At 52.2% G+C, this 23,388-nt stretch overlaps 4 protein-coding genes, 1 long non-coding RNA gene and 4 other non-coding genes across 11 annotated transcripts; 1 reads left to right on the top strand and 8 right to left on the bottom strand.

Annotated features, from left to right (window-relative positions):
* Positions 1–95: 95 nt before the first annotated feature.
* On the top strand, positions 96–19,752 carry LOC116157687 (uncharacterized). The gene is made up of 4 exons (XR_004141787.2): positions 96–295; positions 7,734–10,349; positions 15,468–15,544; positions 19,630–19,752. It is a non-coding gene; the product is annotated as an uncharacterized LOC116157687 (long non-coding RNA).
* On the bottom strand, positions 1,784–4,155 carry CD68 (CD68 molecule). The gene is made up of 6 exons (XM_010996523.2): positions 3,735–4,155; positions 3,212–3,651; positions 2,921–3,040; positions 2,715–2,787; positions 2,425–2,595; positions 1,784–2,131 (listed from the first exon to the last, which is right to left on the bottom strand). The coding sequence occupies exons 1-6, from the start codon at positions 3,781–3,783 to the stop codon at positions 1,998–2,000; spliced, it is 987 nt and encodes a 328-aa protein (XP_010994825.1). The 5' UTR covers positions 3,784–4,155; the 3' UTR covers positions 1,784–1,997.
* On the bottom strand, positions 4,374–10,474 carry EIF4A1 (eukaryotic translation initiation factor 4A1). The gene is made up of 11 exons (XM_010996524.3): positions 10,384–10,474; positions 8,965–9,013; positions 8,378–8,510; positions 7,843–7,982; positions 6,629–6,797; positions 6,181–6,290; positions 5,884–6,027; positions 5,658–5,795; positions 5,467–5,556; positions 5,145–5,224; positions 4,374–5,038 (listed from the first exon to the last, which is right to left on the bottom strand). Exons 1-11 carry the CDS (start codon positions 10,404–10,406, stop codon positions 4,894–4,896), a joined length of 1,221 nt encoding a protein of 406 aa, XP_010994826.2. The 5' UTR covers positions 10,407–10,474; the 3' UTR covers positions 4,374–4,893.
* LOC116157991 (small nucleolar RNA SNORA67) lies at positions 5,298–5,431 on the bottom strand. Its single transcript, XR_004142221.1, has one exon. It is a non-coding gene; the product is annotated as a small nucleolar RNA SNORA67 (small nucleolar RNA).
* On the bottom strand, positions 6,376–6,514 carry LOC116158021 (small nucleolar RNA SNORD10). The gene has a single exon (XR_004142251.1). It is a non-coding gene; the product is annotated as a small nucleolar RNA SNORD10 (small nucleolar RNA).
* Positions 7,410–7,554, bottom strand: LOC116158011 (small nucleolar RNA SNORA48). The gene has a single exon (XR_004142241.1). It is a non-coding gene; the product is annotated as a small nucleolar RNA SNORA48 (small nucleolar RNA).
* Positions 8,220–8,354, bottom strand: LOC116158010 (small nucleolar RNA SNORA48). The gene has a single exon (XR_004142240.1). It is a non-coding gene; the product is annotated as a small nucleolar RNA SNORA48 (small nucleolar RNA).
* Positions 11,290–19,244, bottom strand: SENP3 (SUMO specific peptidase 3). Its single transcript, XM_031467729.2, has 11 exons — positions 18,951–19,244; positions 17,411–18,136; positions 15,957–16,196; positions 15,748–15,859; positions 15,209–15,356; positions 15,032–15,079; positions 14,533–14,610; positions 12,716–12,853; positions 12,468–12,551; positions 12,292–12,342; positions 11,290–11,843 (listed from the first exon to the last, which is right to left on the bottom strand). Exons 2-11 carry the CDS (start codon positions 18,123–18,125, stop codon positions 11,733–11,735), a joined length of 1,725 nt encoding a protein of 574 aa, XP_031323589.1. The 5' UTR covers positions 18,126–18,136; positions 18,951–19,244; the 3' UTR covers positions 11,290–11,732.
* Positions 19,582–23,236, bottom strand: TNFSF13 (TNF superfamily member 13). Of its 3 annotated transcripts, none has more exons than XM_064495186.1 (8): positions 22,113–23,236; positions 21,877–21,921; positions 21,692–21,770; positions 21,493–21,540; positions 21,240–21,358; positions 20,915–21,053; positions 20,360–20,512; positions 19,582–19,835 (listed from the first exon to the last, which is right to left on the bottom strand). In XM_064495186.1, the coding sequence occupies exons 1-7, from the start codon at positions 22,368–22,370 to the stop codon at positions 20,403–20,405; spliced, it is 798 nt and encodes a 265-aa protein (XP_064351256.1). In that variant the 5' UTR covers positions 22,371–23,236; the 3' UTR covers positions 19,582–19,835; positions 20,360–20,402. The 3 variants fall into 3 exon arrangements, with proteins under 3 accessions (XP_064351256.1, XP_010994829.1, XP_010994831.1); XM_010996527.3 differs by having other exon boundaries at positions 19,582–19,953; positions 22,113–23,235; XM_010996529.3 differs by lacking the exons at positions 19,582–19,835; positions 21,877–21,921 and having other exon boundaries at positions 20,163–20,512; positions 22,113–23,221.
* Between the last annotated feature and the right edge of the window lie 152 nt (positions 23,237–23,388).

Raw genomic sequence — 23,388 nt, 5'->3', positions numbered from 1 at the left:
TCCTGTCTTCCCGCGACTAAGCAGGACCGCCCCGGTCCCCGCTCTTTCTTACGCCATCCCACCTTCGTTAGCGTAAAATAGGTCTCTTCCGGAGACCACATTCTGGACACCCTGCTGCTCGAATTTTAAAGCGTGCCAAAGTTGTACGCCTGCGCAGTGCCACTTTTCGCGCCTTTGTTTACGCTTCCGCTTCGGTACCGAGAGTTATCCTCCTGCCTTTCTCCGCTCCTCCTGCTCGGCGCCATCTTGTCTTCTTCCAGCTGACTTTACATTGTTCGAAGTTGAGAGAAGGAGCGTGAGTCTCCAAAATGGCGTTGGGTGGGGGCTCTCTAGCTTTCTATGTGCTGTACTCTCTGCGTCTCCAGAGGAAGCTTCGCCGACGGGAGCGGGACAGTTTGAGCTAGGCAGCCACCCCCATCGGCGCCTGTGTTGTGTGTCTCCCTCCTTAGGTTCGCCCAGCTCCTGGCGGATGGGTGCGCCTGCAGCTGCTGGGCCGGGACAGTGAAACAGGAGAAGGGGAGGTGGGGAAGGCGAGTCCAGTTTCAGGGGGCGTCAGCGGCACCAGCCCTGGCAGCCTCTGAAACGCGAGCCCCCGGGCACCCTCTCACCCCACTGGCCCGAGGGCACCACCTCTGGGCCAAGGTTGGCTTCTCAGCCTTCTCTGACCACGTGCTGAGCCAGGACTTGGGCAAGGCGGCCGGGGCCCAGCAGCTCGTCTTGGGAAAGGGCACCTTGGACTACCGCGGGGAGGGATGCCCTCTGTTATCCAGCACTAGGACACCAAGTCTAGGTAGGCCGGCCATCATGCTCTGGTGGCCGGGTGCCTGCTGGGAGTACCACGCCCTTCGGGGACTCCTAATTGGCGAGGTCATACGGGGTGTCTGCACGGTGGTGGTGTGGCTGCTGGATCCCTGCCACTTGCGGGCTCCCCTTAAAGGGGAGGGGCTCCAGATCCTGGTGGCCGCTTTCTGTAGCCTTACTAGGCTCCAGCAACTGGAAGGGCCCCTGGGGATTGCGTCATGGCCGACTGTAAGGGCGGGGGGGACTGGCACTGATTGGTCGTGCAGGCTGTTGTTGTTTGGGAGGTCCTTTTTGGAATCAACACAGGCTGCCCAGGGGGTGCCACCCACCACCACTAGGTACATCACCGACCGGGACATCAGGGTTGGCTCGGCAGGTGGCCTAGGCTGGAGGCGTGTTGTTCCCAGGAGCATAGAGGGTAATTGTACGTGGAGGTCAGAGTACCCACTGCTCCCATGTTTGATGAAAACCCTTTGCAGTTGAGATAGGAGCATCCCAGGTGTTGCAAGGGTTTAATCCGGGCTGTTTGCTAGCCCTGGACCTGGTGGGTAGGGCAGGGAATTCTTGTTGCTAAGGAGCCACTGCTGCTGCCTTTGGAAAGGAAGTGACACAGCTCCGACCTTCCCACCTACACTCATTGCTATGGCTGCCTGCTTCACCTGTATGTAATTGTATATAAAGATCAGGAAGAAGGCTGTCAGGATGAGTGACTCCACTGGATTGGAGGTGAGAGGGAGCTGGAGCAGCCAGGGGCCCCAACAGAAGAGAAGGAAGGGGGGAGGTGAGGCCGATTTGACAGCTGCTGTGCCAGGCTTTGGAGAGTGGACCCATGAGGGCGTTGGGTCACGCACACTGATAATTTCCTCCCTCCTCACCAGAGTTTCTGCTTCCCTGAGACTCAGCCATGGAAGGCACAGAAAGGCATGTGACAGGTAACTCGTGGCTTTTAATCTTGGGCAGGAAGGACAAAGAAGACCAAAAATAAAGATTTGAGCAGGTTTTACTATTCTGCCAATGGAGATGTGGAAGGGGGAATCAGTCACATTTAATAAACATCTCTCCGCTTATCCTTCCCGATTGCATTATCTCTACTTTTGTTCATCAAAAGACAGGGAAAGATGAAAATCTTGCCTCGGAGTCAGTTGAGTGGTGAGACATGAGGGCACCCCTGGTGTCCTGGGTGTTGGGATGAATGCTCAGAGGGGCTGATAGGTGGGTGGGCGTCTCCGGACAATGCAGAATGTAACAAGCACCAGGATGAAGAGGCCGAGTAAGATCAGGCCGATGAGGAGAGGCAGCAAGATGGATTGGTCACTGGGACAGAAGAAACCTAGTGGAAAGACAGGGCAAGTAGGCATCACAGTGGTGGTAGCTGAGATAAAGATGGGAAGGAGGAAGGAACGTGGAGGGCACTGGGAAGTAGGGGTTCACCTAGATGACTCAGCAGGAGAGGAAAGGGGGAGAATGGGCAGTCCTGCAGAGGTGGGGAGGACAGTTGCCCTCACTGTGTGCCTAAGCTTGAGGTGGAGGAAATTTGAGGGTGCAAGAAGGGAGATTATAGGCCTGGGGTAGGTGGCTTTCAGTGCAGTGGGAGAATTCTAGGAGGAATGGAACAGGTCTTACTTGGCCCAAAGGCCCCTGTGGGGGGCAGCTCAGCAGCTTGTAGCTTCAAGGAGAGCAGGTCAAGGTGGAAAGCTGGTGAAAGAATGATGCTTGCGTTTCTGCAACTGAAGCTCCGGCCCAGGGGAGTTTGGAGATATTGAAGGGATGAATTCTGAACTGAGAATGTCCACTCTAATAAAAGAATGAGGAAGGGTCAGTTCTATATCCACGACCCCGCCCTGCAGCTTAGGTCCCTTCAGGAGCCCAGACATCGAGTTAGTGCTAGTGATGAGAAAGGGGAGGTTACTTACGTGCTGCCTGGGGGAAGGACACATTGTACTCCACAGCCATATAGTTCAGGTAGACGATGCTCTGCAGTGGCTCCTGGGGAGGTGACCAGGAAGACTCAGGGCAGCAGGGGAGGGTGGCATCCAGGTTCTCAGAGTAAAGAGTGCAGCAAGGGATTGATAGAGATAGGGCACTTGGAGGGTTAGAGTGAGGGATGAGGGTTAAGTACCTGCTTGAATCCAAAGCTGAGCTGTCCGTAGGGAAATGAGAGGAACAAATGGGGATGGGCCCCCTCACAGCCCCCCTGGGCCTTGGTTTTGTTGGGGTTCAGTACGGAGATGCCCCAGGCCTGCAGAAGTTAAAAGATGAAAGGGTCACAAGACCACAGCTGTGCCATCATCCAGGGTTCCCAGTTCCCTTTGTCCTCACCCTGTTTGTCCCCTTCTCTATTCTTCCCTTTTGAAACAGCAAAATGTCTCGTCCCCTTCCCCTTATGTCCTCCACTGTCTTTCAGCTTTACCTCTCCGCCACCCTGGGTCGGGTATAGAACTCGAATCTGAATCTGGGCTTGGAGCTGGACGCAGGGCTGGGAACCATTATTCCAAGTGTAGTTTCCTATCGCCTCCTTGGATCCTGGGCTAGGACTTGGAGAGGGTGGAGGTGGTCCTGGGTGGGGGGAACTGGTGGAAGACCCTGGGCTGGTGGCCGTGGTGTTGCTTGTTGGACGAACTGTGGTGTTTCCGTGACTGGTGGTGGTAGCAGGATTTTGAGTGGCTGTCATAGACTTGTGGCTGGTGGTATCTATGGTTGTCGTTCTGTGAGTGGTAGTTCTATGGCTGGTTGTCTTGTGGCTGGTTGTTCCAGTGCTTGCTGTGCTTTCTGTAGCTGTAGGTGTCACCGTGAAGGATGGCAGCAGAGTGGCCGACTTTTTATGAGGACAGTCATTCCCTGTCCCCTGGGCTTTCAGCAGAGGAAAGACTGGTTAGTAGCCCAGGGCCAGGCTCTTTCCCAGGGCTCCCTCCCCTTCTGTCCCTTCTCCTTACCTGCTAGTAGCCCCAGCAAGACCCCAGAGAAAAGCACAGCCAGCCTCATGTCAGAACAGCCTCCAGAGTCCAACTAGGTTTGTGTGTCAGTACCAGCTGCCTGCTCGGTCAGGGAACCCTGTTCCCTCTGCCTTCGTTTGGAAAGAGGAATCTTTGACTTCCTGTAACTAAGATTACCCCACACCCAGCCTGATTCAGGCACCTCAGCCCCAACCACCAAGCTTAGTCATTAAATTAGATGATTGGCCCTGGTATCAAGTGGGAGCTGTCAGCTCTCAGTGTCATATGAGTTCCGGGGTAGTTGACCCCTGGGGATTCTTGTCTACCTCCGCAAATCATGCTCAGTAGTTGTGACAAGTGGTTGCTGGCTCTGCAGCCCCTCCCTCAGAGAACAAGCTCAGTAGGATGTACAATTTTTATTTCCACCCCCTTTCCTGTCCACTTCCTCTTTGCTGAGACATGTGAGGTACTTATGACAGTTCTTGCCCAACCTCTTACAGAAAGGTCACATTATCCAGTTAACATGACCATTTTCCCCTCAAGGAAGAAAAGCCCAAGAAAGGGTAAATACTAGCTAAAAGCAGAGCTATACCCAGTAGCGGGTGGGAGGGAAGAGGGAAGAAATGAGAAGCCAAAGCAGGCAGTTTCCAAGTCATTTTATTCAGAATTTTATTTCCTGAATCAATAAATACTATACAAAACAATGTAAAAATGGCTACCATTTTCTCCCCCCTGCTCCCCCCACCTGGGGGTAATCCCCTGGGTTACCTAATTCAGGGGTTCTCCCTCCAGATTTGGTCCAGCAAAATGAGGTGGAGTGTCATTGTAGTCCCTCTATAACATTTTCAAAGGAATTCAGCTGGAGGTGGAGAGAGCCTCTGGGGCTTGGAGGTTGACTAGGTTAGGGAAATGGATTAGTGTTTCTGGGAAGAGACGGCGCCTGGGGCAAGAGCCTACCCCAAAGAAAAGGGTGTCTAAAATGTTCACGGTTCCTTCTTTTGCCTCAAAAAGTGACATTTATTCAAAGAAAAAAAAGAAAGAAAAAAAATGACAAGATGTCCATCCCTTGGCTCCCTTCCTCCCTCCCCCCTCCTGCTGCTCCTCAGCCCCTCTTCAAGGGTTGATCCCTAGCTGGGGCTAGGTAGCAGAGTGGCCCCTTTCAGATGAGGTCAGCAACATTGAGGGGCATCTCCTCGATGGAGGTGTTGTAGAAGGTCTCGATGTCTCGAAGAGTCCTCTTATCTTCTTCTGTCACCATGTTAATGGCCACGCCCTTACGGCCAAAACGTCCACCACGACCGATCCTGGAAAACAAGGGCTCCTTCTAAGAAATAAGGGAAATGGGGAGAACAAGCAGCAGGGAGGACTGCGCATGAGGGGGCTGGGTCAGTAGTCCCGAGCTGCATTTACCTGTGGATGTAGTTTTCTCTGTTGGTGGGAAGGTCATAGTTGATGACTAATGAAACCTGCTGCACATCAATGCCTCTGGCCTGTGGTCAAAGACGACCAATTCAGTGTATGAATTAAGAGAACACAGAAGACTATCCAGCAAGACTTAAGCACACATGTAGGCAGCCAAAGAAGGGAAAGAAAATCTCCTCCCCTGGAAACCTGAGGCATGCCAGATTTTATTCCAAGTTGCTACTTTCCTGAAGAGAGGCACTAGTAGGCCCCTTGGAGAGGGAATCACCTTGGTTTCTCCCCAGTCTTCTCCAAACTCGCCTCTACTCACCAGTAGGTCAGTGGTAATCAATACTCTACTAGAGCCAGAGCGGAACTCCCTCATGATTACATCTCGTTCTTTTTGGTCCATATCTCCGTGCTAGAACAGGAAATAGAAGGGTGTAACAAGTAGATACTTTGGCTTTAAGTAGGACCCTGACACATACACTCCACTGATAAAATAAGGTGGAGAAACCTCACCATGGCAGAGACAGTGAAGTCTCGAGCATGCATCTTTTCAGTGAGCCAATCGACCTTCCTTCGAGTGTTGATGAAGATGACTGCCTGGGTGATGGTCAAGGTTTCATACAAGTCACACAGTGTGTCCAGCTTCCACTCCTGGGGGTGGTGGAGGGGAGCAAAGAGATCAGTCAGGGGCTATACCCAACAACTTGCCACGAGGTCCGCCTCCTGCACTGGGCCCCACCTCTCGTTCGACGTTGATGTAAAATTGGCGGATACCCTCCAAGGTCAATTCTTCCTTCTTGACAAGAATTCGAATTGGGTCCCTCATGAACTTCTTGGTCACCTCAAGCACATCAGAAGGCATTGTAGCTGACAGCAAAACCACCTAGTGGGAAAAAAACAGCCTCAGGGCAGGGGAAGCGCCAGAATTCCTTATGGTTTGGTGCCTGATAATGCTCTCCTGTTACCCCAGACACACCACAACCTATGTAAAGGCTGGTCAGCCATACAAAAGCAAGTGTCCAAATGTTCCTCTCACCTGGGTGTTGCTATTGAGCTTTTGGAATATGTCATAGATCTGGTCCTTGAACCCACGGCTTAACATTTCATCAGCTTCATCCAGTACAAACATCTTAATGTATTTGGGAGCTGCAAGGGAAAAAACCACCAACAGGTAATCATTAGGAAAATGTAAAATAAACTTTCCTCATAAAGAAAAGGGGGCAGCCGGTCTGCTCTCAGAATATAAAGACTGATCCTTTGCCTGGGAGCCCCCTTGCCAGGCCAAATAGCCCTGGGAAGTAGAACACTGCCTGGGCTGAGATGACAGGGGAGCCAGGCTCAGCTGACACGCATGGGGTTCATCACAGAGCAACTCTTTCTGAGGCTAAAGCTACCATCATTAGGAATGAAGTTGTGGCCACATTGAAAACTGGAAAAGCCCGCATAAGATGTGACCCAGAGAACTAGAAAATTTAGATACTCACACAAGTATCTCCGGTTAAGCATGTCGAACACACGGCCTGGGGTACCCACGATAATATGAGGAGCTTCCATCTGCAGCTTCTGCACCTCAGCACGCACGTTGGTGCCCCCAATGCAGGCGTGACAGGAGGCACCCATGTAGTCTCCTAATGCCATAACTACCTTCTGTATCTGAACCAAAAAAAAAAAAACAGTGCTCATATATTAGCTACAACTGCCAGGCCCCATTTTAAATGCTTACGTATTTATTTTCAACAACTCGAGACAAGCACTGTTGTTAAACTCGTTTTTCAGGCAAGAAACAGTTTAAGTTAAACAATCCATTTAAGATCACACTGCTAAGTGGCAAAGTCTCAAAATTTGAACTGGTCTGGCTCATGAATAGATTCACAGTAACAGCCCTCTGAAATAATTTCAATACGGCTTTTTAACTTGTTAAACCTTATAGCTTTCTGAAAGCTAACTGTCCTATTTATTTCACCCTGCAGCAGCCAGTTTTATATATGCAGTGACATCTATGACCTAAAGTGGTCCTGCCACAGAACTTATGCTAGAAGGCATATTTGCTGGTAAAGCACCTTCTAGACACAAGGGCCCTAGAACAGAGTTCTCCTGTAACTTCTTGCTTACATTACCTTTGTCCATAAGTTAGGAACAAAATGATGACATTTCCATATAACACTAAAAGAACACCTTCCCTTGGCCTCAATAATCAACTTACGAGACTAGTGTTTCTGACCTTTTCACCTCCAAAGTCCAGGAAAACAGCCTAGCATTGGGATTTTATGTGCCCCAGGCATGAAACAGCTCTGGCCACCAACCCAGGCATCAAGCTAGGATGAACAAAGGGCTAGACATCTGCTTTGCCCCTGACTGATATAAGAGCACCACCACCAATCCGGTGTCTCTTTGCCCATAGCCAGGGGGTTGTTTCATAAAGCAACCAAACTTGCCCAGCCAGCCAGGCCCCACCCAGCAGCCTTCCCATCTGACTCAGGAAATGGGTGGAGTGAGTGATGCTTATTGTGTTTGGATAGAAAAAGGCTTATAATTAAGAAATCTTGAGATGGAAGTCAACTGACTTTAGATCATCTCTCTTCCCCATAGTTCATTTCTTCCAAAGTGGCGGAAGTTGGAGCACATACGTCTGTTTTTTGGATTATGCTCATCGTTTTTAAGTAAGTTCTTCAGCGAAGAGGAAAGAAGGTAAACTCACCTGCTGAGCCAACTCTCTAGTGGGTGCCAGGACTAAGGCCTGGGTGGCCTTTAGATCCAATTCAATCTGTTGCAGAATTGATATGGCAAAAGTGGCAGTTTTCCCAGTCCCAGATTGGGCTTGAGCAATCACATCATACCCTGAAAAAACAAAAATTTGATATGGTAAGAAGCACTCTTTGGAACAGTGGGACATTCAAAGGCCCTGCTCAACGAAGTCAACAAGCAACCGAGAGAGATTAAGTGCCAAGCATTAAGTGCTTCAGACTTTCTATCACAACATGGTACCCAGAGAACAGATCTGGAAGCCAGGTCAGGTTATTAACTCATTTGGTACAGCCACACTAAAACACTACCTTATTGAAATTACACCAGCAATCATGTATCCAGGGCATGAACCAGGCATGGGCACAAATCAAAAGCCAAGCTGGGATAAACAAGGGGTTGCTTTATCCCTGGCTGATATGAGACAGGCACCACCAACCAGGTGCCACTCTACCCAGGTCAGGGACAGTCAAGAACTTGTTGGATCTTACCCTTGATACAAGGAAGAATGGCTCGCTGCTGGATAGCAGAGGGCTTCTCAAAACCATAAGCGTAGATGCCACGGAGGAGGGATTCTGAAAGGTTCATGTCGTCGAAGCTGTCAACAATCTCATTCCAGTTACTCTGTACGATGCAAAAAAAAAAAAAAAAAAAGTAACAGAAATGAGGCTGTGCTCTTGCACTAAAACAAACAGGACCTTGTGCTTGCACAGAAACTTCACAGCCTACAACCTTTTCTCTCCAGGGAAGTCAGCTGGCTCTTTATGGTCTGAAAAAAACCACTCTAAGGGGCCAGTCCACTTGTAACAGTGAGGCGGATATAGTAGAAGGAAAGACAATCAACTTGAATGATGCCTTTTAAACATAATTTTTTTATACTTTTACTCTAAGTATTTCTAAAAAATCACTAAAGAAGTTAAGATTTCCTGTCTAACTATGTGATAGTTTAAGGAGTAAAGTTAAATCCTGGGTTCTGGCTTTAGTCACTGAAGCCACCACTACAAAAACCAGGGAACAATGCTGGTGGCACTGCCTTTCCCAGAGATAAAGAATAAAGGTGGTAGGGGTCCAGCCTCACCTCGATGACGCCTTCGGGTTCCATCCCATCGGGGCCATTGTCTCTGGATCTGTTGGTTTAAAGTACGGAGTATGTAGAAATCCTGACAGCCGGGCTCTTCCTACCAACAACCGGCTTTTCGTGATACCATGAGCCTTCACTTCCTGATCCAACCCCCACGAGTTTCCAGAAGATAGTTATTTTACAACTGAGTCAGGCCTTTGCCCCATCCCGGGAGCGGCTGAAGCCACGCCGACCCCGACATGATGGGGTAACCCTCCTAGATGACCCGGAAGCTGGAAAGAGCGGCGCTGCGCTTAAGGGGCGCGGGGGTGGTGGTTGAGGCCGGACCCACGTGTCCTGGGCCTGGCTTCTCCAAGCCCCAGCGCGTGTACCTCCCACCACGGCCCCAGCGCGCCGGAAGTCCCGCCCTTCACCTCCCAGATGCCGGGGTAGGACATCCCCTTCCCCCCACGTCATTCCGCCCGCGCCCTCCCCCACTCCTTCCAGCCCACCTCCCCCCTCGCGGTGCCCGGATGTGGGAGGCCGCGGGCGGTGGCGGCCCCGCGCACAATGAGCCCCAGCCGAACTAGCAAAGGGGAGATTGCACAACACTTAAAGCGAAGCGGACTGGGGGAGGGGAACGCCTCAGGCCGCCATGTGCTCGCTCCCTCGACCACCCGGCGGCATCCCCCCAACTCCGGCAAACAATCCACATCCCACCCGCTCCCGTCGCGAAATGGCGTCGCCCTCCCATACCTCAGGCCGCTCACCCCCGAAGGAAAGTGGACCTGCCCATCCGCAGTTTGCCAATTGCCCGGCTTGTGCGGCAAAATGGGCCCGCCCGCCCGGCGCCGGGTGGGATCCCGGTGCCTCACGCGGCCGCTCCTCGGGGTTAGGCTGGGTCCTGGCCGTCAAGAAAACCAGCACACTGAACGGCCGGTTTCTTTCACCCCGACCCGTAGCTCCACGCGACCGAGCGACTGGATTTTAGGACCCAGGCACCCACGCCTTCGGCGAGTGGTACCGTCAGAATCCTCCGGATCCCGAATGCGCGAGCCTTCCCTCTCTCAATGAGGCAACCGGACAGGCGGCTCCGGGCCACGCACGGCCGAGACCACCTCTATCTTTTTTTCTCCAGGGCAGGTCACCACCTCGCCGCCCTACTCAGCGCCAGGGCTTCGCGCACCGCGTCGGTCGGGGCCACCTAACGACCCTAGCACTCTGGGCCCCGAAAGCCGGACTGTCCTCAGCCTCTACCTAGGCCCTGGCAGCAGCGTTGGCCGTGGACCCGCCCCTCACTCCCCGAGGACTAGTCCTCCCGGCTTGGTCTCCCCGCAGCCCTAGAGGACCTAAGGCAGCGGGCCTCAGCTACCCTCGTCGGGGCCCTCGGAAAGGGCGGCAGGGTAAGTAGCCCCCTCTTGCAAATGTGTTTCTTACCGGGAATCCTGACTCGCAGACATGATCCTTAGAAACTAGGGCGGAGTGCCCGCCTATCGACAACTTATAGAGCGCCCGACCCCGCCCCAGCCATCGCATTGGCTTGGCCGCCTCGGCCCCGCCCGCCGCCGCTCAGAGACTCGGCGTGACGTGAGTTCGTAGGCGCTCTGGCACGCAGCCACCATTGGGTAACTTGAACGCCTGTCAAGATGAGGACCAGCCCCGCTGCCTCATTGGCTAAAGGGCCCGCCTTTCTCGCCGGTACGGAAGTGACATATAGGAGTCAGGCCTCGCGGCTTGGCAGCCATCTTGGGGCCCTGCACCCCTACACGTGCGGAGGCGAGAGTGCCCTAGTCACGTGGCCGAGCAGGCCCTATCACGCAAGGGGGGGCGAGGCTTCAGCCTACAAGGATTTCCGGGCTCCCGAGACTACCACTTCCCTCCACCTCTGCTCCAGGTCTCCCCTGAACCCACTTTATTCTCTGTGGCAGTAAAGATAAATCGGACGCCAACCCCGATGTGTTCAAAGTGTACAGGGATGTGGAATCGGGAGCCGTACCCTAGCAGCTGGGAGGGTTCCTCTGGTTGGAGGGCGGAGGAATGGAATAACTGACTTCCAGGCTTAAGATCATGAATCCTGGCCTGTTCCTTAAGTGTCCTGTTTCCCCAACTTTAGCACCGCTCAAATTCTCTTATGTTTGAGGCTTACCGACTTTCCCGCCTTCCAGCCCCGACTCCCAAGACTGGGGGATACTTTTGGTTGAGGATATGGTGTTGGCACTGTCTGAGCCACGATGGAAAGCTGGTCCCTGAAGTCTCGACCCATAAAAGGGTAGCTAACAGCACTGGCTGGAGGAAAGCCTGAGATATCCACTTGAGGCCCCTTAAGGAAGACCACCACTATGTATCTCCAAAGGATCCTTTATTGACGAGAGCAGGACCGTGGCATTTATATATATATAGATATATATATATAAAAAAAAAAGTTTGAAGATATGGCAGGCAGTAATCCCTTTGCCCGCCCACCACCCCCAGCACAGATTTTCCTGCCCGCCCCCCGGCCCTACACACGGAAGGGAGATGACTGCCCCACCCAGGCCACAAGGCCATACTCCCCTGCAGACAGAGGGAAAACGGGGATTTTCCATGGCCACCCCCTGAACATCAGAAATAACAAGTATTCTCTCAAAGGAAAAAAAAAATCAATTAAAACATTTAAATATGAAAAACCAAAGGGAATTGGGTGGGAAGAGGCAAGAGAGGAAAGGAACTGGAGTTTCTTGGGAAGGAAGGGTCTCCCATGTCCCCCTGCCCATTAATTAATGGGCTTGAGGCCTGGGATACGAGGCTCACACAGTGAGTTTGCAGTGACACAGCTCCTTGTAGATCTGTCGACGAAGTTTGGGCATGTCCTGCTGGGTGAAGCTGAATGGCTGAGACAGGGCCAGGTGCTTGCAATACTGGGTGTTAACAAAGCAGGCCATGAGAACCACCTACCGAGCATCCCCCCAAGTCAGGACCCGTGCTACACATTTCATATGATACACATTTCCCTGAATCTTTCCAAGAATATTCTCATTTCACAAACAGGAAGCCAAAGTCCCATAGATGGGGGCTCAAAAAAAAGGACCTGACTCTAGAGCCAAAATTCCTATTTAGTACATGCAATAGCTAGTGTTAACAGAGAAAACTTCGCACTGGGGATCAGGAGGCAGCTAAATCAGGGCCAGAGACCAGGGACCACAGACCCAGTCCCAAAGTAGTATGGGGAAGCCAAGAGAGGACCAATGAAATCAGGGTTTCTGCATTAACACATAACATTACTCCTGTTCCACTAGTGGCCGTGAGGGATGCAGACCAGCTTCCTGCCTCCCTCCCAACCTTCTAACCCAACTGATACCTGCTTACCTGCAACACAAAGGCGCCACAGTCACTGTCATTATTCTGCCTTGCCACATTCTAGAGAATGAAAAGAAGGTAGGTAGGCCCTTCATCTGGAGAACTTAGGGTATGACTTCAACTTCTGCCTCCTATCACTTCCTGTCCCCCACCCCTCACTCCATAACCCTCCTCTTGAAACTTACCATTTTGAAGTAACCTTTCCAGCCCTGGTGGAAATCCAGCCGGTCTTTCTTCACTGCCTCTGCCTGTAGATACTTGGCAATATGCTGTGTAGGTGGAGACAAGGAGGAAGTGATGCCCTACTGAACCCAGGGTGTGGTGGTCAAGGCACCAAGCCCAGGCTGCTTCTCTAAGACCCCAAACCCACCCTTCTGCCTGAAATGCCTTGCCACTGGATCTCCCCGCCACATTCTGCTCTTCCCTTTCAAACCTTAGGGCAGCGGCGGTTTAGGGTGCGCTGCGAGTCAAAATAGGTGATGGTGCGCCGCCTCACATCAACAGAGATGAGGGACCAGTGGACCTCCAGGTGGATAGGGATTAACAGTAGCTCCTTATTGAAGATGTCCACCTAAGAAGACAGTGCTGGAGGTCAGGTAAGACGGCACAAAAATCCTGCCTGTTGCCAGGAGGGTTCTAAAGAGGAATGGAGGAGCAGGCAAGGAGCCAACTGGGAGAACTCAAGGCTCAGTCACTAGACTGTGAGACAAGGCTCAACATCTGGATGTCTGGATTCCTAGGATAAGGGAGGAAGACAGGAAAGAGGAGGTAGTGCCAGAACAAGCAAGTGCTTAGTAGCTAAGAACCCAGGCTCAGGATCCTGGAGCCAGACTCTCAGGGTTCAAACCCAGCTCCTCCATTTAATAGCTTATGACCACAGGCAAATTATTTAAGAACTCTCTGTACCTCAGTTCCCTTTTCTGTGAAAGGATGAAAATAACAGTACCCACCCTCACCTGTTTGTTACGAAGATTAAACTAGTTAATACCTATGATACACTAAGAACAATGTGAGGCACCTAGAAAATGCTCAATCAGTTAATGCTCACAACAATCCTGTGAGGAAATTCACACGTCAACCATGAGGAAACTGGCTTGGAAAAGTAAAGTGACTTGCCCAAGGTCGTGGAAGAAATGGCAGAGGTTGGATTTAAACAAAGGCATATAAAGGCCCAGTTCTTTCCACTGCATGTCACCCCCACCTCTACCAGGAGAAGAAGGCCTGCCAGGTCCCTGAGGGTGTAAAGTTAAACTCTTGAACCTGGGGACAGGAATTAAGAAAAGCTGGAGCCAACCGTCCTACCTCACTGTAATTTCCTGGCCTTTGAATGGGAGGACAGGTAAACTAATTAGAGGGGAAAAGAACTCTTTTTTCCCCTCACCAAACCTGTTCCCCACTAATTATTTTCCCCAGTAACTTAGGCCAAAAATCTAAGCATCATCCTTGATTCCTGTCGTTTCTTCATTTCTCATGTCCAGTCTGTCAGAAAGTCCTGTTGGTTCTACTTGCAAAATTTATCCGAGATTAAACTACTTCTATTTCTACCTTTACCACTCTGGTCCATGTTTCTCACCTGGACTTCGGTGCTATGCTGGTCAATCTGCCTGCTTCCACTCTTGCCCCCTTTCAACCTATCACTGAACAGGAGTTTAACACAGTCTGCTTAAAACTCTTCAATGGCTTCTCAAAACACAGACTAAGACCCACTCTCCTCAGCCTACCCTCCACGCCTCACAAGATCTGCTCTCTGACAAAAACTCTGTATCATTTTCCCTTTGCTCACTCTGCTCCAACCACATAGGCACTCACATGGGCCCTCTGTTCATCAAATGTTCTTTCTCGCTCTGTGTCCCACAGACTTGCTGTTCCCTCTACTGAGTATACTCTTGCACCAGATCTGCACATGGTTGGCTTCTCATCATTCAAATCTCAGTAAGAGAGGCCTTCCCAGACCACCCAATGTAAAGTCCCTGCTTCCCAGGCTACTACATTACTGTTTTAATTTGTTCACACCACTTATCAGTAACAGAAATTTAACTTGCTTATTTATTCTCACCCCGTAAAGGCAAGAAATTTTCCTTATTTAATACTGTATCCTTAGTACCCAGAATAGCACCTGGCACACAGAAGACAATTACTAAATATTTGAGAGACTGAGTGAACAGGGTTGGGGAAAGGGCTCACAGGAAACAAAACTCTAATTCTTTAGAGGGAAAGTGATACACAAGTAGATGTAAATTCATAACTCACGTTTTTGGTCCACCTTTTCACCCCATCATAACCCTTGGTACGGAGTTTATCATAGAAGAAACTGTTGAAGAAATGTACCTGTGCCAATGACACAAAAGAGCTGGATAGAATTAAAAGACCACAGGCCCTCCTGCTAAATGTCCTCTCCCCAGCCCACTCCACTTCATTATGACCCTAAGAACTGCTTTCAACAAACTCCAGTTGTTTTCAACTCACTGAGGGTAAAAACACAAAATTGTTTTTGATCTTATCTTATAGCTTCCCACCCCAATTTGTCGGGTTAGCCATAGGAGAAAAACACCGAAGACTAGAGGAAAGGAACAGAACTGATAAATTTAGGACCAAGATTACAGATTTGAATTTAACAAATTACCTTCTACCACCTCTCCCCAGAAACAAAAACCCTCTTTATATAAAATGGAAGAGATGAAAGGGACTGATTAAGCTGCTTAGAACTGCAGAAATTCTTCCACGGACTGAAGCATCTGGTTAGGCCTACCTTTTCAGGGACTGTGTCCATGACCAGGTCTCCATACATGTTCATCACCTGGGGAGAAGACAGAAGGCAACTTGCCATGGAGGTTGGGGCATGGGTACAGGGCTCTCCCATGCAGAGGGCCCTACACACCCTGCTCCCTGAATCCCCTCTTGGGTCTGTTTCTCCACACCTCCTTACCTGGTCATTGAGCCAGTTCTGTCCATATAAGGTCCCCAAGTCGTCCATGGTCAGCACATGCCGCTTATAGGTGACTCGGAAGCCCCTCACCATGGCATTGCCTGGCATCCGCTGGTATGACTGGATCAGCTGCAGCACCAGGCCCTTCCTGGGTAGGCCAAGGGTGGAGTCACACAAGAGACGAGGGGGCTAAGGCACACAGAAGTACCTTCTACTGCCCAGAATAAGAACCTAAACTAACCTTTTTTTTTTTTTTCAGGTTTGGGGAGGTGTCGTGTGTCCTTCTGAGAACCTACTAAAGCCCAACTCCCCAGTAAGACGCACATGAATACTCAGGTACACGTAGTATTTCAGGGTCCCAATAATGACCCTCCCAGTTGGCTTACAGGGGCTTACACCTTGTCTGGAGAGTCCTCCCCTTCAGTTCTAGCTTTCTCCTTCTCCCCAACTACATCCCTATGGGAGAAAAGGCAGCAGCGTTCTCGCCCCATCTCCCAGGTCCCAGCCCTCTTCTAATGATCATCTCTCTTATGCCTTACCTGGAAGGTGTAGAGAACTCCTGCTGGAAAATGTCCTCCAATTTCTCTACTACCTCATCAGTGCTAAGGGGGATAAGGCTGCCGTAAGTTTGAAGGAATTCATCCAAGATGCCTGAGTAGAGGAGGGAGAGAAGAGTGGGGTAAGGCCTCCAGACTCTGATCTAGGAGTTGGCTGAAGGAAAGAGACTAGATCCTCTAGGGTTCCTTACTCTGCACACAGGTGACATGCTCCTCCCGCAGGGGGCTGTGCTGGCCAGCTTTCTCCCCAGGCCGCTCTGCTTCCTCTGTAGTGCCCAAATCTGAGCCCTGAAAAAGCTCCTGGGCCACATGGTCCCCGATGCTGCACACATTGCTGATGAGGATGCTGGCATCAGGGGGTGCCAGACTCCGCTCCCCTTCTGGCCCAGGTGGTCCCCCAAAGCCATTGGGCAGAGTACAAGAGAGAAGGCCTGTAGGGCAGGGGAAACAGGATGAAAGCAAGAAACTGTCTCAGATCAAAGGACAATGGGAAGGTTAAATGATGAACACAAATTATAAGACCACAAGAAGGATGAATTAAAACAAAAATCTACTGATATAATCTCTAAGGAATGGATACCCTAAAGCATAAGATGAGCATGCCCAAGAGGTTATAAAGGACAGAGAGGAAGAGTCACTACAGGCATACCTCAGAGATATTGTGGATTTGTTTCCAGACCATTACAATAAAGTGACTATTGTAATAAATCAAATCACAAGCTTTTCAGTTTTCCAGTGCAAAAAAACCTTACGTTTATACTATACTGTAGTCTATTAAGTGTGCAATAAGCATTATGTCTAAAAAAATCAACGTGTATATACTAATTTAAAAAGGCTTTATTACTAAAAATGCTAACCATCATCTGAGCCATCAGTGAGTTGTAGCCTTTGAAATACTGCAAGAATTATCAAAATGTGACACAAACGTGAACTGAGCAAATACTGTTGGGAAAATGGCACTGACAGACTTGCGCTACTCAGTGTTGCCACAAACCTTCAATTTGTAAAAAATGCAATGTATTCAAAGCACAGTAAAGTGAAGTGCAATAAAACGAGGTATGCCTGTACTCATAAATAGGAGGAAAGCAAGAAAAGACTAGGATTCAGAGAGAAATAAATTTCAGAGATATCTGTCACCACTAGTACCTAGCATAGTCCTTGCATACAGCAAAGGCTTGATAAATAGTCAAATAATTATTTAAAGACATAGAGAGCCTGAAGTTGTTTTGTTGGGATTATCCGAAAAAGAAATATTCTGAGTCAGAGTGTCACACACACTACTCAGACCCCATCCCACCACTGTAAGAATGGCACCCTCTGGAGATGTACCTACAGAGGCCCTTATCCTGAGAGGCCAGGTGAAGAGGGATTTCAAGTGGACAAGATTGTCTGACTTTTCTAAACCATGACTCCCTTTCTCATCTACACACATGACAGCTACTTAGGGATTCTGTATCCCAGCCTTGACTCTCTCCCCAGACTTAGCTCCTGCTCAAAGTGGGACTTAAAACCTTTCACAGCTGTTCTGGACCCCCTCACTCTGCCATCCTACTTTCCTTAGATCTAGTTCTCCACAGCAAGAGGTTCCTGGTCCCCCCAGGATCTAGCCCTCCCCAACCCCTCCTCTGCCCCATTTCCATCTTACCCGAGTCAGGGTCCAAAGGAGACTTTGGAGTCCACCTTAATCCATCTTCCTCCATGGGGGGCCCAGAGGGCACTGGTGGAGACCCTCTCACCCCATCCTCAGCCATGAGAGCACCTAGCAGACCCAGCCGGGGTGGAGGTGGTCCCCGGGGGGAGTCAAAACGACAGCAGGGAGAGGGCACCTGTGGGGTCGCACCCCCTTCCTGGGGTGAAAGATGGTTCTTGGGGTGTGCGAGGCTCCGCCGCCGGCCCCGGTGGCGCCCCCAAAGCTTCCAGTGGAATGTCAGCGAGGTGCTTTTTGAGTAGAGCAGCATCCGGAAGGCTCTCATAGCTCTGCGACGGCGCTGTGAACAGGTTTTCCGATGAGTAGGACGGGGAGGGCGAGGCCGCTGGGGGGTTCCCAGCTGACCCCATCTGGGGGGCAGCCTCCAAGCTGCCACTTCCTCTTCCTCATCTTCATCTTCGTCCTCCTCTTCTTCTTCCTCCTCTTCACTAGCTGAGGCATCAAAAGAAGGCCGAGGGACAGGGAGGCGTCTGGCTGGCATTGTGGTCCCTGACCCAGGATCTGGCCCAAACCCTCCACCTGATTTGAGTCGGGGTTTGGGGGGTGGGGGCCAACGAAGACGCTCCCGCCTGGGACTTGAGTAAGCTGGGGTTATGCCGGGTCCAGGAGGCTCAGGCCCCCAAGACCCGGTCCCTTGTATAGTCTCTTTCATCTTCCAGTAGCCTGTAAAACAAAGGTCAGCGTGTCAGAATTCAAACATCCAATACCCCAGATCCTGCTCTTCCTCAGCATGCCTCTTCTGCAGTCAGATGCAAATAAACTGAGGAAAACCCAAAAAACTCCTAACTACAGATCTTCCCAGTTAACACAGTCCACAAGATGCCTTCTACTGTCTGTGCCACCATCTCTCTCCTGCCTGGATAGAAGCAAGTGAGAATGGTTAAGTAACAGGCCTCTGGGCTCTTATTTCTCAGACCCCTAGGTCAAATCCAGTATTTTCAGGCTCTACTTCTCTATTTTAATATCACCAGGATGTCCTAGTTGAGAGACTAATAAAGGAGATGGCTCAGTACGGGAATCCTGACACGGTACAGAGATACTTGACTTCCACAGGGAAACCGTGGTCTAAAGTGGGAAGAGTTCTCTATGACCCTGGAATGAATGGAGGGGTGTGAGCATGCTCAGGTCGTCTCAAGAGGGAATGGGGATACCAGGGCTATGGCTCAGGTACTAGAATCTAACGAAAAGGGAAGGATTTTAAAGGAAACTACAAGAGAACTGAACTGGCACTTAGGCAGCCGAATCAAGGCGCTGGGACAGAACTGAGCCGAGCCAGGCTGGCCCAGCCCCCTCGCCTGCTCCGTCCCCGGGGACCAGAATGCGTCCCAACACCGGTATGGTCCTATAGGTTCGGGCGGCTCGGCGTGCAAGGGCTTTAAGAAGCCCCTTCGAGGGCCTCGTGGGCCCCGGTTGGGTGGGACTGAGATCCAGGAATGGGAGAGGCTGCGGCAGAGCTGGGGGGGGGGGGCGTCCTCACCGGGAGCGGGGAAGCCGGGCGGACAGGCCCGAGGGCGGGCGTCTCTGGCCTCAGGCTTCCCGGCTCATCTCTCCGGCGACGGCAGCGGCCCCGCCACTCCTGCTGTCTTCAGGCGCAGCCGTCTCAATTCAGGATTCCAACGCCTCTGGGCCGCGCGCCGCGCCGCCGAGCCGCCCCGCCGCGGCTGCCGCTTGCTCTGCTTCAGCTTCCACCTCCACCACCTCCCCCTCCTCCTCCTCCTTCCCCTCCCGCGAGCCCCAGGCCCACCGGCGGTGGCGGCGCACAATTAGTACGTCACACCCGGCGAACAGCGCCGGCGCGGCCACCACGCGCCTATTCCCGCCTACCCGAGAACGTAGACGCCAAAGGACCGTCCCGCCCACGAGACTGACGCAAGGCTGCGCCTGCGCACACCCTCTCGACCGGAGCCGCGCGGGGCGGCCCCGCCACTCGCTCTTTTGCGGCTGCGTGCCTCGTGCCGCTCTCCTGCGCCCCGCCCCCGCGCTGCGTAGCCCTGCCTTCCACTCGCTGCCAGCAACACATTGCTCCAGTGAGGCGAGTCAGATGAGGGCCGGGAGGGCGGGGAAGTCCCAGTACGGGCTGAGGGGCTGAGGCAAAGCAGTGGGAGAAATGGATCCGAGCTTTATTTATTCTCCTTTATTTTTTTTTTTATCTTTAGGCAGGTTTTGCACAGAAAGGAGAATTCAGAGAGACAGGACCAGCACCAGGGCGTACGATTCATCCAAGGCTCCTCGGCGACCGGTCCCAGCACAGACAGGTTTAGAGCGGCCTGCCACGCCAGGGCAATGGAGAGCAGGAAAGGCAACGCTGAGACCCGAAGAGTAATAATGTGGATCCGAGGGGACCGTCGTTGTCGGGCACCCTCTGCAGACGGGCACATAATAGTTGCACCGCTGGAGTTAGTGATGGAAACTGGAGCACAGTTGATGGAGAGAGGGAAATGAGGATGAGGCTTCTTGTGGGGTGAAGAGGTAGAGGGTACCTGGAGAGAGGTTTGGCATAGGGAACCAGGAGTTTTCCTGAGTGGAGGGAGGCTTCCTGGACTTCTGCCAACACGCAGGATGATTGTCTCAAACTGCCGCTAGATGGTGGTGCTGTTCTGGAAGCATTCCAGTGGGACCCAGCTAGTCTAGACAATGCCTGGCATCACCACCCCCCAACTCCCTCAAGAATTTGGGGCTGGATGGAGAATAAAAGCAAGGTTTTTAAAATCTCTTTAATATCTATGAATTCAAAGTCCTGGGGGTGAAGGTGGAGGTGGAAAGAGAAAAGGGAGGGAGAGTCATGAGCTGTCAAAGCCTGGATTCCTGTCAAACCCAAAAGAGGCCTCTGTTCCTGCGTATTCCCTGTCCTTTGTCAATCAGCTCTTGGCTGTCTATAAAACGTACCCACCCTGGTCTTCCAAGCTCAGAACCATCTTTTGCAACACAATCACAGTTTCACAACCCCTAGGAAGGTTCCATGTGGAGAAAGGCTAAGTTTCGCCCTTGCCCGAGGGATTACAACACTCAGAATATCTCCTTGGTGTAAATGGAAGACACCTGAGAAAGGAGAGAATATGTAAGCTCAGTGAAGCACAGCCTTGCAGATACTCTGATGTTTCACCCTCCCATCTCCAGCTCAGCTTTTTTTTTTTTTTTTTTTTTGGTGGGGTGGGGAGGTAATCAGGCTCATTTATTTATTTATTTAACGGAGGTACTGGGGATTGAACTCAGGATTTTGTGCATGCTAAGCATGCACTCTACCACTGAGCTATACCCTCCCCCCTCAGCTTAGCCTTTGTGATGCTTCCTGTAAGGAAAAAGGTATTCTGTCCTTCATTCCTCAGATCTGCCTCTACACCCAGCCTTCCAACCCCCGGTACAGCTCCCCAGGCACTGCCCCTAGGCCAGAGCTCTCCTGTTCTCCTCACATCCACAGTCCACTGCGCACACATCTCTCACCTGCGCTGTAGCAGCTATTGTAGGCCCAGTCGGGGTTGGAGGGCATACTTCGTATACATCGGAATAGAGTCTCCTGCCTTCCCTGGCCCTCCCGAGATACCACCTGACCCATGGTGAAAGTCACATCGTGAAACAGGACCTGGAAGGGAAGGGAGGAGATGCTGAAGAAAACGGATTGCCTGGCTCAGTTCTAGGAGCCAAGGAATGAAGGAGCCCTCTAAGTCTGGTATGAGTAGTGGTTGGAAACCCTCAGTCCGGGGACATAAGGCTTTGGGAAAACAGGCCTCCAGGCCCTCAGGTGAGGCTCAGGGGTGTTTGGGGTTACCTGGCTGTACAGCAGATAAACTCCAGCATCCCAGACTCGAACAACATATCCTTGGGCCTCCAGGCCTCTCCCACGCGTGAGAGCTGGCTGCCACATCACCTTTGTCACATCAGAGTCCTCTGGAGGTGAGGAGTGTGGGATGAGGGTTTCTGGGACACTTTCACCTCGAAGATTCCCTCGGGCCCAGGTGCCGGCCCCACAATTCCTAGATCTTGCTCCTCCCCCAAAAGCCATGATTTAAAATAATGCTTACCCTTGGAGGTGATGTTAATGGGAACAAGATGCAGAACTGAGTGCCTCTCTGAGGAGAGAAGGAAGAAATCTTAGCAGTGCCCACCTACCCCCATTGCCCTGTTGTCAGCCCTCCACCCTCACCCTGACTCAGGGTCGGGGTCTCCACATCCCAGGCTGCTTGATCACCTCCCACCCCTGCTGCACCCCGGAGGCCTCACTCTTCTGTTTACGGGTGAGCACTGCTCTCCTTCTCCGGGATCTCTCCCCATCCTCCCGGGCTTCCAGGCCATCAGGGCTCTGCTTGTGGAAAGAGGGTCAGGGTTAGGCTCAAATGCAAGGGTCACAGACAGCCTTTATCCCAGCCCTCCCTCTGCCCCAGAAATGCCTCACATCTCTCCTGCACCTTTTCCCAGCAACCTGAGTCTTGGTGCTGGCTCTCCTCCAGGATCTGTTAGGTACGAGAAGCATTAATCTTTAACAATTTCCTTTCCTGGAATGGTTGCTCCCTTGACCTCTAAACCCGGGACCCTCTCTTGCACCCATTCAAAACTCTGCAAACCAGGCAGCTGGAACCAAGAGGCCTGGAGACCGCCCTGGCACCCATACTTCTCTCCCAGACGCCATTCTCCCCTCACTCACCTGCTCCCGGAGGCTCAGCCATGGATACCCTTCCCTCTCCTCGGAAGGCCCTCCGGTCCTCTGCAGCCGGGTCACCTCTCTCCTTAGGGTTTGTAGCTCTGTTTGTTGGGTCAGCAGAACCATGGCACAAGCCACAGCCCCCAGAGCCGCCCCCCAACTCAACCAGAGGGCAACTGAGACTGCCGGCTCTCGGACCGGGCACCCCATGTCTCCCGGGGGCCCTTTGGGGGCTAGCGAGGAAGGAGATGAGGCTGGCATGAGCTGAGGACCCTGCCAACAGCTGTGGCTTGAGGAGTGGGGTGGCAAGGAGGTGACTGGGAGGGTGGGGGTGCAGGCAGTGGTGCAGAAGGGAAGAAGGGCGTTACGCAAGGGAGAAGTAAAAAGGAACTTGAGAATAAAAAGGAGGGAGGCGGAAAGCAAGCTCAGGGCACTGTTGGTGTTCCTGGCACTCCGCTGTGGGGCCAGTGACGTCCTGAGACCCGTCACCGTCCTCCAGCCTCAGGAGAATTTGCTATCAGTCTCTCTAGGAAGGACGGGGCTGCCAGTGACACCCAGGAGGAGCGGCCAGAGCGCAGGAACCCCGGGGCGGCCCCAGGAGTGGGGGAGGGAAGGTTGGCTGGCTCTGGGGCATCGTGCCAGGAGCCGGGATGGAGGGACAAGCTGGACAGCGTTAAGGGTCAGGGGGTGAGAGTGGAAGACCCTCTGGCTCAGGCACAGGCAGGCTCTCTGGGGAAGTTGGCTTGGAGTGACCAAAGGTGGGAAAGGAGGGGAGGGGGTCGGTGGGGAGGAGAACCAGGGTCAAGGAAGCAAGAAACTGGCTGAGTTCTGGGGTTAAGGCCAGGCCGGGTGTGTTGGAATAAGGCCTGCACTACTCCCTGTGCTGAACTTGGCAAGCGAGACTTCCTGTTTCCCGAGAAGAGCTCTTACATAAGGCTCTGGACAAAGAGAGAAAGATCCCCAAGCACCCTGCCGCTGTAGGATTCCTCCCCTGAACCCAGGGGCCCAGGTTCCCGGCTTCCTGGGCCCCGGCTTCCTGCTTGCTGACCCTGGGCCCACCCCACATCCCAGCCAGGGCTTGTACCAGCACCTGCTGAATGTCCGAGGCTGCCAAGAGGAAGGGCCCCTGCTCCTCCCAGCCAGGGATTCCCCGTGGGATGAGGCCCGCCTCCTAGGTAAATGAGGCTGCCTCTGCTGGACCTTGGGCAGAGGATTGATTTTTTTTCCTGGCAGTTTGCCTTTTGACTCTGCTCGTGCTTCGGGGCTGGAGGCAGGTAGG

Source organism: Camelus dromedarius, chromosome 16, assembly GCF_036321535.1.
Source record: "Camelus dromedarius isolate mCamDro1 chromosome 16, mCamDro1.pat, whole genome shotgun sequence".
Taxonomy (NCBI): Eukaryota; Metazoa; Chordata; class Mammalia; order Artiodactyla; family Camelidae; genus Camelus; species Camelus dromedarius.
The sequence above is the reverse complement of the archived record's forward strand: the minus strand, read 5'-3'. Positions and strand labels throughout refer to the sequence as shown.